Here is a 16,603-nt window from a genome sequence, read left to right on the forward strand (position 1 = left end):
AGTTTTAAGTAATTCAGCTACACCCTACAAAAGATTACAGTTCTGGTAACACAAGTAAATCTAAAAGATCAATCAGAAAACAAAAATGCTACCAACAAAAACTACACTTTCTTGACTAATTTTTCCTTTTTTTTTTTGAAGATCCCAAGTTCCTCTTTAAAAATGTCAGTTTAAAAAAAAATTATTTCACTTTAAAAATCATTGTATCATAATATTTGAGTTTGGATGAAGTTCAGATCTGTGATTTCTGTAGATGTTAAGAGATTCACCTGAATTTAAAGTATAATCCTGTTTCCCTGCCAGAAATATTTCTCCTCTCCTCTTTTCATTTCCACACCTCTTTTCTTCCTGTCCACTGCAGAAAATCACACTGTCACATCAAGCGTGAGAACATCCATCAGCGCCGTGATCCACGTCAAGAAGGCGAGGATATGGGTCAGCTGGGGGTCAACAGGTCACAGCCTCTACAGACATGGACTGCACAGGTGTTTCGGTTGGGGAGGGTCCATCACTATCTTACAAGTTCAGAGAGGGGCTTAAAGGGGTTGACAAATAAGGGTTGGCAAGTGGTCTAATTTAGACTTGTTGCTCCAACCAAGGTAAAATGTGATTCAAACGCAACCAGGAAAATATTCTTCTAGCTACAGAACTACAGCTTAATGAAGCTTATACTGATCAAATGTTTTTCTATGAAAGCAACATGAACTCAAGACATTAAATGATTATTAAAATGCCTCTTTTTCATCCTTTCTTGGAAGGATGAAGCAGTTTTAAACAATAATTGAATTCTACCGCATATTGGGTGAGGAACAGTAGGCTGCTTTTTCCACTTCTAGCAAACCTTGCTAGAAATGTGACCTAAAGTTGAAATATTTAGTGGGAGTCCTTGTTCTGCCATCCATTTTGTGAACCATTGATTTGGTATCAGCCACACAATATGCCACCTCCATACTGAACAGCAAGTACAGTTTTTAGGCATCATATTCTTGTAAATGTGTCGAATTAAATCTCCGCTTGACCTAATCAAACTGTTATTTCATGAAGAAAATTAGAAAACGTGGAAAAAGAATAATTGTGTCTGACTAACAAATCAATCCATATTCTTGTGTTTTCGTACATGAAGTGATTTTATACAAAAATTGACACAAATTTAGACCTAAAAGCAATAATTTTAGCATTAATTTTTCAAAAAATGTATAGATAATAGCCTAATTTTTTGATTATATGTTGTAGGTTAAAATTGTAAAAAGCAGGTCACATAAAACTGCATGAATGTCCACAGCAATGAGATCAGTAATAAACTGTGATCTAGTTAAGAGTCTGGATTGTTTTGTTGCTCATAATATGAGCTTGACAGATTCTTCAGGATACTTTAGATTACACTTTCACTGCCATATTTCCTTTACAGAAACATCAACAGCCTCCGTTTTCTCATATATTAGAATGAATTGAAGAGATCAGTTACACAGTGAACCACATTCAGCTCAGCCAAAAATATGTTCTTGCCGACTGGACAGAGCCCAACGCAGCCTTAAGTAAACTTGCAACTAGACGGTCAGTTGAACTCCAAGCAGGGCTTATATTCAGAGATGCTAACAGAGATGAAGAATTTCTCCACCCGTCACACGACAGGAAACCTCCTCGTCCGAGTCACATCTTCATCTTCGACTAATCCCTGATCACATCCCGTCCCATGTTCACGTTCTCCACTGTGGCTCAAGCCCTGAGACAACTTATGTAACGCACGAAAAGCCGAACCGAATCAGGGAGCATAAATCTACCCACACACAGGGCTTATGCTCTCCTACGAGGTTTTGGTTTTGGTGGTGGAAACAGATGGGAATTCACTCCGACCACAGCTGGGAGTGCAGGAGCATGGACAGAAGAGTGTCACATCTGCCTGAGAGCTGAGAGGGAGCTTGTTTAAATAATACAAGCAATCATTCAGCAGCTGGAAAACTGTGTAATCCAGTGGTTGGATCACAGAATTTAACATGATGCAGAGTATTTGGGTCAGTATGCTAAAGAGTTTTGAAGCTAAAAAAGCCGAACTGGACACATTTCAGCTGATATGGACCAAGTTTCATTCAGTAAAAAAAATAAAACTTAAAAAAAAATAAAATAAAATTGGCAGTGTTGGTGCAACATCTGTTTCTCTCCATTTTTTAGGAGTCCCAATCTCTGTGGACTGTCTTTCATAGCATGATTTAGTGCATACAGATGAAAAACTGGGATACTGAGAGATACAGTTGATGTGTTCAGTTTATATGACCTAATTTCCTCTGCTGTGGATCTACAAACAGCCCAAAAAATGGCTGCAGAGGGAGAAGTTGCTAAATGGCAAAAACAGCAGAAATCAGTAAATTAAAAGCGAATTTGTTCCAGTAAACCTATCATCCAGCATTATTTGGGTTTTTAAGACTGTATGGAAAAATGAAACGTATTGATCAGTAACAATCGATAAGTATTACGGTAAAATGTTTTTGTGGTTTTTCCTTTTAATTCTAGTTTTTCATGTCTTTGATGCTGTTCCAAAGTTAGATATAAAATAAACAATATGTTCTTAAATAAGGAGACTAAATGTAATTTTAAAGCACACAGATCCTTACAGAAACAGCTTTAGCAGATTATATCAGCAGGCTTATGAAGTACCTAAAAGTTACTGTGAGTAAAACAATCATTTGTCCATATGTCAGCTTTTGGTATCAAGGTTTTAGATGATCACAGTCCTGCCCCTCCCCCACCTGTTGTGGCCGGAAGAAGGCTTTTAACAAAAAAAGACAAAGTCATTTGGAAATCGTAAGTTAAATTCAAGACTTTTTAAAACCTTTTTTGGATCATTATGACTTATCTTTTAAAACAGTTGAGAATAGTACATAATGAATTTACCTCGACAGCTTCCATTTAACTTCAAACAATTCAAGAAAGTTAACGCTGACATCCAGCAGATGATATCCCTCATTTCAAATCCGTTCTTCATTAAAATACATGTTTTCTGACAGCAGAGGAGCTGGCCATCACTTTTGACTTCATTTCCCTAAAACACTCTCTCTCACACAAGCGGCTGAATATCCAACTAAACTCCTTCTAATGGACCTAAATGACCTAATTTCTCGGCACATGGTTAATGAGGCTGAGACATTTCTGGACAAAAGGACAAGAACTCTATAAAGAGAAGAAGCAATGGATGAACAAATGTACAAATTGAGGAGTTTGTGTTGGAAACCAGGCTTATTTTTGAGGTTCTACAGAAACCCAGACTTTAGTTTTATCAGTTTGATGCATTTAAACTCTCTGTTATGCGAATGATGGATGGCTACCTTAGCAGACAGCTTGACTAATTATAAATCTAATATCAGCTCGTATGAATTAATTTACTCCACACAGAGCAAAGCAAAATGGCTTTAGATTCTGAACAATAGACATGTAGGAACTTCTTCTGACCTGAATCAACGTTTATTCTTTTCATATTTGCACCGCAATAAATAAATAGTACAAATATTCTTAACATAATGTTTTATTCGATCAGGTGTGTGATTACGTATTCAGCTTCAAAATTGTGGTTTAGTATAAATATGATTATAGAAAATAATATGTTTCACACAAAGTTATCACACAATTTCCACTTCCAACCTATTTTAAAGGTTCCAGAAAAAAAAACACAAATTTGTTTCCTCTTACCATCAAGTAATGACCAACACATGGCTTCACTTTGCAGCTGCTGCTTCACCAGCTGTTACTGTGGTCAACAAGCTCACATGAAAGAAAAAAAAATGAGTTGTTGCTTCTTGAAGACCATGAGTAATTAATTCAAATGACAACGAGGAGTGTGTAGCCTGAGAATGGTTAACTGAAAGAACAGAATACGAATAAAGTTTATTAATGTGGCTAAATCAGAGACCAGAGCAAAGAAAGAAGTGCTTAAAGAGGCAAAGAAGCTGAGTTTTTCCCTTCACTGAAGAGAAACACATAAGGAAGGATGTGGAACAGGGACTGTCAGTAAGGGAGGTGGGAGTTTAACTTTTCTTTGTCTCACAGAGTCAAGAGTTTGCTCACAGAAACGCGGACAAAGCAAACGCTTCGATGTTATGAACTCACGCTTACCTTTCAGACAGAACATGTCCCTTCACCTCCTCATGCAACAATAAACTAACACTGGTTTCTTCCCTCTGGTTCCTTTCTTCCCAGCAATCCTCTGTCGTGCACTCTTCCTCCTCTCCTCATTTCTCCAAACCACTCGCTCAAACTGTCCGCACGCCGACACTCAGATCCTGACATATTCAATCCGCGCTCCATCTCCCTCCCTCTCTCCTCTCACACACACACACGTGCATGCTCCGAGTGGCAGCAGGCCAACTTCTACACTGCAGGAAACCGCTCAGAGACCACTCCTCTCTCTCACTCCCATTGATATTCCTGGCCAATTAGAGGATGGATGTGATATTGAAGCATGGCCTCTATCTAAAACTTAACAACCACAAGTTTCTGTGTTGGTCTCTTTAAAGCAGCTAGATGAAGACAAAAAATACATGTAATAAACTCATAATATCAGGTCAACTAATTAAATTAATATAAATTTAATAACATGAAAAAACAAAGAAAGCGACCACGCCCACCCTGTGAAAGTGTTTTTGGTTGTAGAGGAGAATCTGGGCAGTCAGCAGTTTGCAGTGAGACGGGGGCCCCAGTTTGAGACTGATCTTTTGTTCACTGATCAAATATAATCACTTTAATCCTCACAATTCAACTGTTTGTTATCAGTTGCAGCCACGAGCCTGGTAGATTACAAGCCCTACGAGTTGACTGCCACTCAACACAAAGATGAGGACTGAATAAGTTTATTAAAGGGGCAATATTATGTAAAATTAATTCTTTTTTTTACCTTTATATTATGCAATAACAATATTACTTCATCAACTTGGAGTTTGGCTTTACATGCATGTTTGAGAAGTTCTTTAATGTCCCATGACAACTACTCAGGGATGCTTAAAGACTTGATCACACAAAGCACCACCTATTTCCACAAAGCTCCTCCTGGAGCTGCAGTCTCCAAGCTGAGCTTTCGCCTTGGAAAGCCTTCCAAGCTCAGCTCAGCTGTGTCTTCCCCACACAGTTCCTCCAGACTAGCGGCAGCATCAATTAACAAAAAACCTGGTGAAATTTTACGTCTGCTGAGCTTTTCATTCAAGCATAACTTGTAAATGGCATAACGGAGAAGGACTGTTGCTCTGATGTGCTGAAGGCGGAGTGTCGTAAAAAAGGCCGATTTCAAGACGACAAAGTGCGACGTCGAATTTATTTTATGTTATGTTTGACATATAAAGCATTTTTACAACATAGTTGCAACATTGTAATTTGACACCTTGAAATTGGGTCTCTGTCTCCATTCATAAAGAAAACATTACGAGCTGCCGGTATTCGAATTATCGTGGCTTTAGTCTAAACTGTTCCTCAGGGATTTCACAGCCATTCACCATTTAAATTTGTGACTGAAACACTTTTATGAACCCGATCCTCTTCAGAGTCCAACTGAAAAGCACTTCAGATAAAAATAAATAACTAAATAAATAAAACAAAAGAAATCAAGAACTACTATGTGTTCTAAGTTCCCAGGTTATATAAAATCTTTGGAGTACACGTAAAATTCTTAGGAATCTCTATTTGACTACCAGAAATAACATAAAATAGTGTCATTTCATTACTGGTTGAAACATCCTTTTTGTGTGTATTGGGCTCTCATAAACAAACTAATCCTTAGTCAATATGCCCTGTGGGCTCCGACTCATCTGCCTTGACCTCATATCAGTAATTAGAGGCAGATCACTGAGTGAATGTCTAAGCATGATAGCATGACTGTCAGCATGAAAAGACCATAAAAACAGAGTCCCAACTAAAAACACATGTAAATCCCTAAATAAACCCACCTGACCAGCCCGTAAAAAACAACCCTCATCAAGCTGCCACTTTAACTGGAAAGTGCTCAGCAATAATGGCTTCAGTTTTAAGCATGTCAATAAAAATAAAAAGCTATGCCTCAAAGGCAACTGCTTCAGCTGAATTAACTCTCCATTCTCATGGAGCCGAAGCTGTAAAAGCAAGAGGGAAATTCTCTTCAAATATTTTAAACCAAACCAACATAATCAACTTTTTGAAAACCATTTCAAAGAACATTTCTATTTATTTCTTAGTAAAACATTTTGATAAAGAGACCGATACCTGAACTCTAAAACACAGTTGACTCAATTTACAACTGAACAGAAATGCCCACTTAAATTAGGAACATTTATATTTAAATTTTAACAGCAAAACAAATAAAAAAAAACAACCTAAAAAGTAGTTTCTCTTTTTTATATTGAAATACATACCAAAGACATTTTTGTTTAGATTGTTCTTAGTAAAATATACTAAATTCACCAGTTAATGTTGCTTTACCATATGTAGCCTACACATTAAAAATTGCACGGTTTCCCCTTAAATTTCCATTTACAAAAGGCAGTCATTTACTTATAGATATACACACACACTTTTTATTTATCTTTTTATGTAACTGTTAGATTGTATTTTCCATATAGCATAACAAAAAATAGGATAACTTGTGATAAGCCAGTTACTATAGTTTATGTCGAAAACAAAATTATACTGGTTTTGTGTTTAGTGTATTTAATATGATATTTGTTGTTCAACAACAAGTAATTCCTTTTCTTCTTGTGGTAAAATCTGCTATCTGATTCTTACAGGACATTCAGCAACAACTGGCACGGTTACACGTTTCCTGGTAGGACTGGCCCTCTTACCTGTGGTTGCTGACACTTTGATCAGACCGCAGTTATCAGTCTCCAGGATTCTCTCTTTGTCTCCAGATAAAACACCATCATGAGTCTTGGATCATAATGGCCCATACTAATTCTTATCAGGCTGCTTCACATCCATTCTTACATGTGGTGCTGCACAAGCACATTATGGTGCGATAGCGTGAGCTTTGTGTGCTGCGTCAGTGCGTGATAAGAACGGGAAGATAAGAACAACAAGCTCCTTGAAGCAGGCATGAAGGTTCAGACATGCAAACAGGGGGGAGTTGAGGTACGTAACATATTTAAGCATAAAGGCCTCTTGGTTACACATGTGTTTTGGTAAAAATAAAACAGAGTGGGAGAAAAACTACAATCTGTCCCAGAAATGACCCTGACAGAGCTTTACTTCAATTGTTGACAGTTTTTAAGCTCTTGGATTGTGTTGTGACAACATCAATGGTTTGGATCCTATTAAAATAAGCTGCCATTCCTCTATCCCCTTTAAAACTGAAATCCTGTTCAACAAATATAATCACTTGGCTTTCTTTTCCTTTCCATTGTTCATCATTCATTTGTACCATTAGGGAAAAAGATACCAGAACAATGAGACGTTCAGGAATGAAAACCAGAAAAAAAGATGCAACTTACCTACAGGAGATTGCATTTTGATCAGCACATAAAAAAAAAGACAGAAAACGGAAATTAGACACAGTTTATACCAACGATTTACTCATTTATCTTCAAAGGAAGTGTGCATGTTTGCTATTTTAATCATCTATGTTCATGTGCTGGGAAAAGGGCCACAATCAAAGATTTCCGTGTCTGAGTTTTAATGAGGCCCTGCAGGTTTGTTCATATCTGCTAATCTGGATTTACAAATGTTCTACATGGTGATGATGAGCTTATTTCAGTGTATGGAAATGTGTCCCAAATGCTCTAAGACTGTTATGCAAGAGTTTCAATAAGCATCTCGCAAACATCAGTACTGTCCCAAGCAGACATGGCCAAAAATGTATAAATACCTCCTTAATAACATTTATATGAGACCGAATTCTGGTTCTGATTGCAACATCATTACAGTGCCAAGGTATAGTGGCAATGTAGGTTAATCTGTGTTCTCAAAAATATTACCAGCCGAACCAACATACTGTAGATCCACAGAAAACCTCAAGCAAATACTACCAAGCTTCACAGCATGCAACTTTCATGTCAACATGTTTTGCATTTGGCAAAAGTCTTGACTCAGAATTTGACATCTGTTCCATTTTATTTGATGACCTCATGTACTGTAGATAACAAACAGCTTTATGAGAAGCAATAATGTAGACAGGAGCCCAGACAGGCCTCTGGATGAGGAAAGTTTAGCTTTCAATTAGTCAGCCTTGAACTTTCCAGACAAGATTTTTGAAGTTTGGCTTTATGGCAAGCAGAAATCGAGAAAATGTTCAAGCGTAAGTTCTGTTGTAATGATCAGATTAGTTTTTAACTCCGAAAATAACTCCAGCTTTCAACATCCAGATGTTCTTGCCCAAGAAAATCTACAACTTCACCAGGATAACCTACAGCAGCTTGTAGGTTCCTCAGCTTGTGTAGCAGGCGGCTCAGGAGGGTCAACTCGAGCCTGACCAGGAAACAATCAGCTGCATACCTATTACTGTGACAACAGAGGCAAACACCCAAAAGAGTCAGGCAACAGGCTGCGTCAAAAATTGCAGGCCTTGAATCTGAAGGCAGTAATTTTAAAGCTATATTTACTCTGAGGCAGCGCGCATGGCGGCCCACGTGTCTAGTAATTGGTTCTGGTGAATGCATGAATGTGATCTCCAGTTTTTATACATGCACCACTGGGGAATTACTCTAAAGTTCCCTTTGCAAAATATACGGAATAACAGTTGTCTGGATGAGAACAATTTTAGAATGACCTGTCTATGACTCTGACTCTGGCCTAGCATTAGCTATAAAAAGACATAACTGCACATAACAGAGACAGGAAGAGACAGAAGACAGAGAGAGGGCAGCGCTAGATTAAGCATGGGAAAAACAAAGGGTTGTAAATGTGATACATGTCATTGTTAAAAGGTCTGTCTGGTAAATAATAAATAAATAAAATAAGTAAAGCCTGATCTTAGTAAGGACTGCATATCAAAAAATGATGCAGAAAAATATTTATCTGAATCTAAAGACACTTTAGATAATTAAACATATTCAGGTATAGAGAAATCATATTAAAAGCAGCACATTAGAGCAAAGGGCAAGCAATGGAAATTCCAGTAACATTGCCAAGCAATCCATGTTTAAGAAACTTAAACTAAACAATGTGTTATTTTGTTTGTCTGACGAACTGTTTGAAGAGGCTGGAATAGTACCCAATGAGCCGTCAGTTTAATGTTTCATGATAAAAACATCTAACAGAAGGAACAATTTAAGCTTCACCAGGGTGCTGCTCTTTGACTTACAGAAGCATTTCAAGCCCTCAAATTATTCAAGTTATGTGCCATCTCAGAGCTGTTTTAGGAAATGGGCATGTTCAAACGCAACACAGAAAATTGAGACGTGCAATAAACAACAACAGTGGCGACAAGCTTCACATTCCTGCCAGGGAACTTATTTGTAGATTAAAAATGCTCTCATTTGTTCGGAGTGACAGATTAAAAATATGGTACAATTTGTGGCAGCTGTCAAATTGAACAGAGACAGTAGTCAAAGCAAGGACCAAGATAAATCAGTGTTTCAGTACTATTCAGTACTAATTCACAAGAAGAGAAGATGCATGATATTGGAATTACAAGAACATGATTAAACAAGATTTTAGCATTCTTGAGAGAAATTCAAGAATCATAATTTTTTTTGTTCTTATTTTTCAAAGTATTTGTAGTCAGTGCCCAATGATTCGATCCAGGTTTGAGCAGTCCATGTATGAAAACTTTTTTCAACTAAAAAATACTGAAAATGTTCCCTTTTGTTTTCCCAAAAAACTAAAGTTGTAATCTATCAACAGCTTGTTCAGTCTAGAATGATTCCGTATATTTAGTTTTTGAATTAAAGTGGATCAAATCCAGTCCTACTTTCATAAAAACTGTCAAATAGTTCTTAATCTAGTACTGATGCACTGTGAGGCTGATTTCAGCCACATGAGCTACTAGCGCTATTCTCACATTGATCTGCATCTTGTCTGACATACAAAATATTTGAGGCATTGCAGGATCTTATTAAACCATTAATGGAGCAGCATTAATACATTTTCCATGAAGGGTTCAATACACAGCTACAGTTACATCCACTGTCCTGTAACTCTCAGTGACAGCTGATTGATGTGTAAACCAAGATACAATCAGTGTGTAATTGGACTAATCCCAGGCATAGCACCCAAGAATAGAAATTACATTTTCACATCAGCCAAGATGGCCAAATAGGAAACATAAACTCATCCATTTAGTTCACTTGTTCACAACAGCCAGCCAGCCAAAGATGATACATACCCTCTGCCTGACACCAAACTCTGAGTCGTACCAGGCTGTGACACAACCGTTTACATGACGTCACCTTCTTCCGGTCTGACAAGTCTTTATTTATCAATCGCACACATGCACATGCACAGAGCCTTCTTTCACCGCCAACTCAATGTCGACCCTCTAAACCAAACAGAGCTCCCACTCACTCGCTATAGCAACAAGGAAGTGCAGGTTGTAAACACACAGAGAAAGAGGCAATAAACAGACAGATGTGTTTCTATATTCAGTTTTCCATATAAATAAAATAATGGAATCATTGGTCTTAGAGGGAAAGAGAAAGATTGCATGAGCATTTCTCTTGCTTTTGTTTTTTGTTTGTTTGTTTGTTTCTTCATTCTCACCTATTTTGTGTTGAGGTCTGTACACCCAGTTGTCATCGTCCTCGTCTTTTTGAGGCATGTGTAGATGAGTGCGCGAGCGCGAGCGGCGGTTGGGAACCAGATGGAGATCGCTTTGACTGTGGAAGAAGCGTCTCCCCTGGTGGGAGAGTGGGGACATGTTGAGCCAACTGAGAGCCCGCGAAAGCCCTGCCGGCTTTTCCTTGTGGAATGAAGCGGATCGCCGGTCTCCTCTCATTTTGCTTAGAGAAGCAAGTTCAGGAGGAGGTCAGAAGAAATAGTTTAAGATACTTAGCCTCCTTAGACACTAATCCAGTGGTTGAATGTCTGTTTTAGGAGTAACTCCAAATATTAAGGGAAAGCAATCCAAATCCACACACATTCCAATCAGATTCCGCATTTAGGAGTAAATTAGTTACAGGAGGAACTTCATCCATAAGCCTAGTATGTTGTCCGACTCCACATCACGACTTCGATTTGGCAGCTCCCAATTTTCGATCTCAATCACATCATCCTCCTTTCACAAACTGAAATTCTTTCTTCAAACCATCCTTCCACATCTCTTCTGTTGCTTTTTTGCTTTATGGACATGATTCCAAACCCCAGGGAGTAATTAGGCAATCCAGTTAGCTGGAAAAAATATCCACCCCTCTATGCAGGATTTCCGTAAAAAAAAGGGGGGGAGGGAGAGAGATTTGAGAAGATAATGTTCAATCACAGAAAATTGGCAACTGTAATTTACAACCATGCGTGTTTTCCAGTGCTGTTATCTCTCGTCGCTGGAGCTCATTAGGTGACACACAACCCGTCAGTGCAGCGGCAGACGAAGAGGTTAAGAAGTGTCAGTCTCCCTGTGTCTATTCCCACCCTGATGAAGGCATTTGCATGCTCACAGGAGAGCAAAAACACACTCACATATCTTATCCTACTGCCAAATAAAGATCTCTCATCTTTTCCCCCGATTCTTCTTGTTTTCCCTCCAGTATTGAAGATGCTGGTTCTGGAGGAAGAGGTAAGCCAAGCAGGGGAAAGCAAAATAAAGAAGAGAAACAAAAAATGCTCCAGGCGTTGGTAACCACCAAGTTCAGGAAGACCAATCAGCTGATCACCGCCTAAGATAAGATGTATCAGGAAGGCTGCACCTGCTGCACACCCAAAAAAGACAGACGGTTTTAAAAAGAAAGCTCAGTGTGCTGAGGATTCCCAGAACTTTCCGCTCCTGGAGAGAACAGACTGCAAGTGTATGACTGTGAGGAGCTGCCGAGAGTACACCCAACCCTAAAACACACTAAACTGAAATACGAGTCAGCCCTTCCCTTCTTCCTTATTTCCTGCCTTTCTGTTTTTCTGCGATCCCTGATCTCCGCCCTTCTCCTTCATCTGATAGCCAGCATGGCAGCCACTCCCCACACCCTCCTTCGCACCTTGTTTTACCCCTTCTACCTTTTCTGTTTACTCTCTGTGTTATTCATGCTCTCCAGACGCCTGCTTCCCTAAAAAACCCGCATTTCGCTGCAGGACAATTCAAAAACCCATAAAAGCTTTCTACAGCTGGTATGCACTGCATGTTACAGGCATGCAAAAAGTGTCTTTTAGTTCACAGCATGTTTTGGTAGCTGGCTTCAGCTCCCTAACACGAAGCGAGCCACTGGAATAGCAGGGTAGTTTAAAAATCAGCCAAACACTAACAAATTTTGGAGAAAAAAAAAACACTTGTCATAAACACAAAGTCACAGACGGACCCTCAGGAACAACAGCTCCTCTGATATTTATTAGGAGGATGTGGAGTTTTCCCACCCAACTGTGAATGCAGATGAGGCATGTGACCACCAAGGTGCGACACTCGGTTGTTTGTTCAAAAACCAGTAGTCTGTCAGTTTCACAATCTTAAGTAAACTCAACCATAAAAAAGTTAGTGGATTACTTGTAAAATAATCTGCCTCTATGTTCCATCTTGGGACGGATCGGTTACGTTACTGAAAGCTGATTCCTCATTCGGTGTAAACCGACATTCCAGAACTCGTTCAGGTTCCCCACATTAATTTTTTTTTCACTTTAAATTAGAAAATAAATAAATATAGTTGTGTTGCCAAATTCTCAAAAGGTAACCATCTAGAACAAATACCATGTTAATATACAGTGACAGATATGGCTGTTTTTAAAGACCTTTGTTCAGAGTGATGACACATGAGGCCGCAGTCCTTTAATATTTAACCAGGACTATTTTCTATTGAGCGGAGATGGAGGGATCAGTTTGGCGTCGAAAGACTAGTAACTAACAAGCCATTATGTTGATGAGAAAATTAACTGGTTCAAACATGCAGGCATTAGACAGGGTACCCTCAATACCATGGGTGCAAAAACAAAGTGCAATTTCTTTCAAAGTCAAACAACCCCCTAGAGAACAAGAAAGCTGAGAAGGTCAGCATCCTAGTTCAACCCCATACTTCATTTTTATTTCATGAAACGTACATGCAGTGCCAATAATCAATACGAAAATCGATATCAATGGCTGGATCTTTGCGCAATGCACATCCGGTCAATACTGGGTTGGCTTTAATGCTCACATACAGAAACGCAATAAATATGTTGTCAAAGTGACAAACGCATGTCTATGTCAACATTTGTCACTTTTGATGTGGCTTTTAAAAAAAAAGCAATTAGCAAATTATCTTGCAAAAGCTTTCACATCATTTGAACTTTCTCACATTTTTTCATATACTTTTATTGGGTTTTTATGAAGACAGACATGAATTTGTTTTCAGGTTTGGCTAGGTGAAAGTTAATCAGAGAAGCAGCCAAGAGGCCTGTGGCAAATGTGAGGAACTGGAGCCACAGAACCAGATTCTGGAAACAAGGACTGACATTTCACGCTGGGATTAATAAAGTATATTGATTCATTTATTCATCAGCTTCCTCTGTAGGATAGCTGGAGTCAGCCTTGTAAATAAAGGTAACCAGCTCTGTCACCTTGGGGAAGTTGCAAAGCATTCTGGGCAAGCTCTGGCTTGTCCCACTGGGCGGAGACACCAGGACAGACTCAGAACTTTCAGGAGGAACTTGATGTTCCTTCTGGCCTGGGAACACCGTAGGATCCCAAAGAATGAGCTGCAGAGCGTTGCTAGGATAGGGAGCTGCTTGGCACAAAAAGTGTAGGAAGTTGTCCATCAATGAAGATTCAACACAGCTGTCCTGGGGTCCACTCCCAGTCTGGTCCATTTACTTCATATCTTTCCTCTTCTCTCTGACCCCTAACTTGTCTGCTAAACTGTCTAATAAAGATCTTTTTTGAAACTAGAGCGAATTCTGGGTAACTTCCACTGTAAATTAATTAGGAGACAACCCTCTTATTTCAGTGAGGGTAACAGAAAATGTTTAGCAGAAACCAGAAAACTTTCAAGTTCTTTGGATTCATCTGTCTACTTTTTTTTTTTTTAGAAATACTCCTATATAATGTTGTTGCTTCATTCCTGCTCCACATGAGAAGATGTAAAGAATGACATGCTGCTCCTCTGTGTGCAGTAAAAAATAAGAAGAATATATATAAAAAAATTATCCCAGTATAATGAGACTTTTAAAAAGACCTCTGACTGTGCAAGTTACCATAAAGGGAGTATGATGTTCAGGTAAATGCTGTTTGGTTATCTCAGACGGGAGTGTGATTATATCAGCACAGAAAGTTAGCTGAGGTTACCCATGAGATGACACATGCCTTAAACATGTGCGAGATAAACTCCAAGGATTTCTTTCTGGATCTTACCCCCATGATATCATCAGAAAGGAGACAGATTAATCTGAATTACTGGATAATTAGAGAAATTAAAGGATATCTAAAGTTTAGCAAGATCATAAGAAATGCAATGCAGCTTTTTTCCTGCACTTCTGAATTCACAGATTATCTGGATTACACAGTAAAATCCTGTAATTTCAGTAAACATAAAAGCAGCCCTACTAAACTGACTAAATTACATATTGATCTAAGCAAACACCCCAAAGATCAAATATATCAGCTACTCCATGCATTCACTTCTGCACAAAACAAATGGTGACATATGAGTGCGATCCGGTTGCAAGGAAACTCAATCCAACACAAGAGCAACCGCTGACACTAAATACACCCCGATCAGACGCTCCTTTAAAGGATAAACATCACTTCCTGAGCTTTTCAAGTGAAAAAACAGTCCACAGAAGTGCATCCACACGTCCACAATTGTCTCATCCAGATAGAAGCCCCGGCCGGGCGTCCCTGCCAAGTTTCAAATCCCAGCAAGTCGAGTTCGTCTCTCAGCAGCAGCACGTCTCCAGAGCCAGTTAAACACAGGGGTTCAGCCGCACCGCAGAGGAAACCTTTTATTACCCCTGAGCACCTCGCATTTACAGGGACGGTTATGTGGGAGTTTGCAAGGCTGTTTTTGTCCAAGACCGCATGTGGGAATAAACTCACAACAGCAGAATGCGACAGAGTTGGTTAAATGTTTTTATTTTTGCATTGTGGGTGCAGATTTTCACACTATTAACATTAACATAATGCTGCCTGAAGTACCACAAAGCTAGAAAGATCGGCCTTTAATTAAACGGCACAATTTATCTAGCCTTCACTTACCCCGCCTGTGTCTCAATAAATCTATGCTCATGTTTGTTTTTGCACATGCCATAAATTTGACACTTTTTTCCTGCAGAGTAGACAAATCTACAGTCGGAAGCTGAGAAGAGCAACACAAAGAAAAAAAAGTTAATTGTAAATTGCTGCAACATGTACTATGAACACTGACTATGATGTATAAAAATACAAAAATAAAAAAACACTGCATATTATGGATTCTACCAAGGGTAAAACTTGTTTTGCAGGCGATTGAGTAGTTATATTTACACCACATCACATACGTGTAATTGATATGTTCAACACCACTCCTGTTTTTTTTTTTTTTGCATGTCATAAATTGCCACGTAGTAAACTGTTCTATAATCAGGTGAGATATTCTGCAACTTAAAGCCACCAGAGCCCTGCAGGGCTGATAGCTAAGCAACAACCCTCTGATGGCAGACAGGAAGGCTGCTCAGCTCTCTCATCTTTCTCTCTCTCTCATTCTCATAAAATATATATCTTAGGCTTACAATATTGTTTCCATGGTATTACGAAATGAATCAAGCCCACAGCCTCACAGATCCTCTATTGTACTTATGAGTGGAAATGATAAGTATCCACAGATTTATCCACAGATCTTTAATTAAATTAACAACAAAACCCATCTGGAAATTTGTTTCCAAAAAAGCTCAAGATTTTTTTTTAACCCAGTTACAATTTATGAATGCGTAACAGAGATTATATAAGTACATTAAAGTGTGAGCCTCCAAACTTTAATCTCTGAATACGTTTTAGATCCTTTATATGCAATTTCCATTTCCAACCACATGGTGGCACTACTTGTTTAACTTTGCCTGTCCCAAACTGTTGGGCAGTCACTTTAATAGTATATAACCTTAATGCAAAGTCAAATGAGCCACAAAATATCTGCAGATGCTGCTCTTTATTCATTTATCCATGTTGAGCACCAAAGAATTAGGCTTCAATTCATAAACAATAAAGGCCTGGAAGGAATAAAGTTTTGTATTTACAAGACCCTCTGTCTCTGTGTGTGTTGTGCAAAGATAGCAATCTAAAGTGGGTGATATCGCAGTTATTTCAAACATTCAAGGCCTATCTTTGGCCTCAGTGGAATAGCACTTTTAAAATCACACACACACTTAGAGACTTGCTGAGTTGTTAAATGTTGACCACATTTCTGGAAACACAAAGGTCAACAGGTGTCACCCAAGTTTGAAGAAAATCCTACTCCCTCTAGCCATGTGCTTGAAATAACTCACATCCAGTGGTTATACACTAGTCTTGCAAGACAAGAAATGTATATATTTATATGTAATATTATTGCAGTGCAGGACTGTGGGGGTGATTCACTGAAGC

At 38.7% G+C, this 16,603-nt stretch overlaps 1 protein-coding gene across 5 annotated transcripts in view; it reads right to left on the bottom strand.

The window, feature by feature from the left end:
* nhsl1b (NHS-like 1b) overlaps positions 1 to 16,603 on the bottom strand; it is a 95,666-nt gene that overhangs the window by 46,802 nt on the left and 32,261 nt on the right. Inside the window, exon 1 of one of the 5 annotated variants that reach the window (XM_055019957.1) lies at positions 10,645 to 12,231. The exons of 2 other annotated variants lie outside the window; for them this stretch is intronic. In XM_055019957.1, coding sequence (XP_054875932.1) covers positions 10,645 to 10,879 — 235 coding nt within the window. In that variant the 5' untranslated portion in view covers positions 10,880 to 12,231. Of the gene's footprint in view, positions 1 to 3,681; positions 4,054 to 4,104; positions 4,682 to 10,644; positions 12,232 to 16,603 lie in introns of those variants that run through there. 2 more of the 5 variants (XM_055019962.1, XM_055019961.1) reach the window with 2 other exon arrangements.

The sequence above is a fragment of the Poeciliopsis prolifica genome, unplaced genomic scaffold (genome assembly GCF_027474105.1).
Source record: "Poeciliopsis prolifica strain line A6 unplaced genomic scaffold, Auburn_PproV2 SCAFFOLD065, whole genome shotgun sequence".
NCBI classification, from domain to species: domain Eukaryota; kingdom Metazoa; phylum Chordata; class Actinopteri; order Cyprinodontiformes; family Poeciliidae; genus Poeciliopsis; species Poeciliopsis prolifica.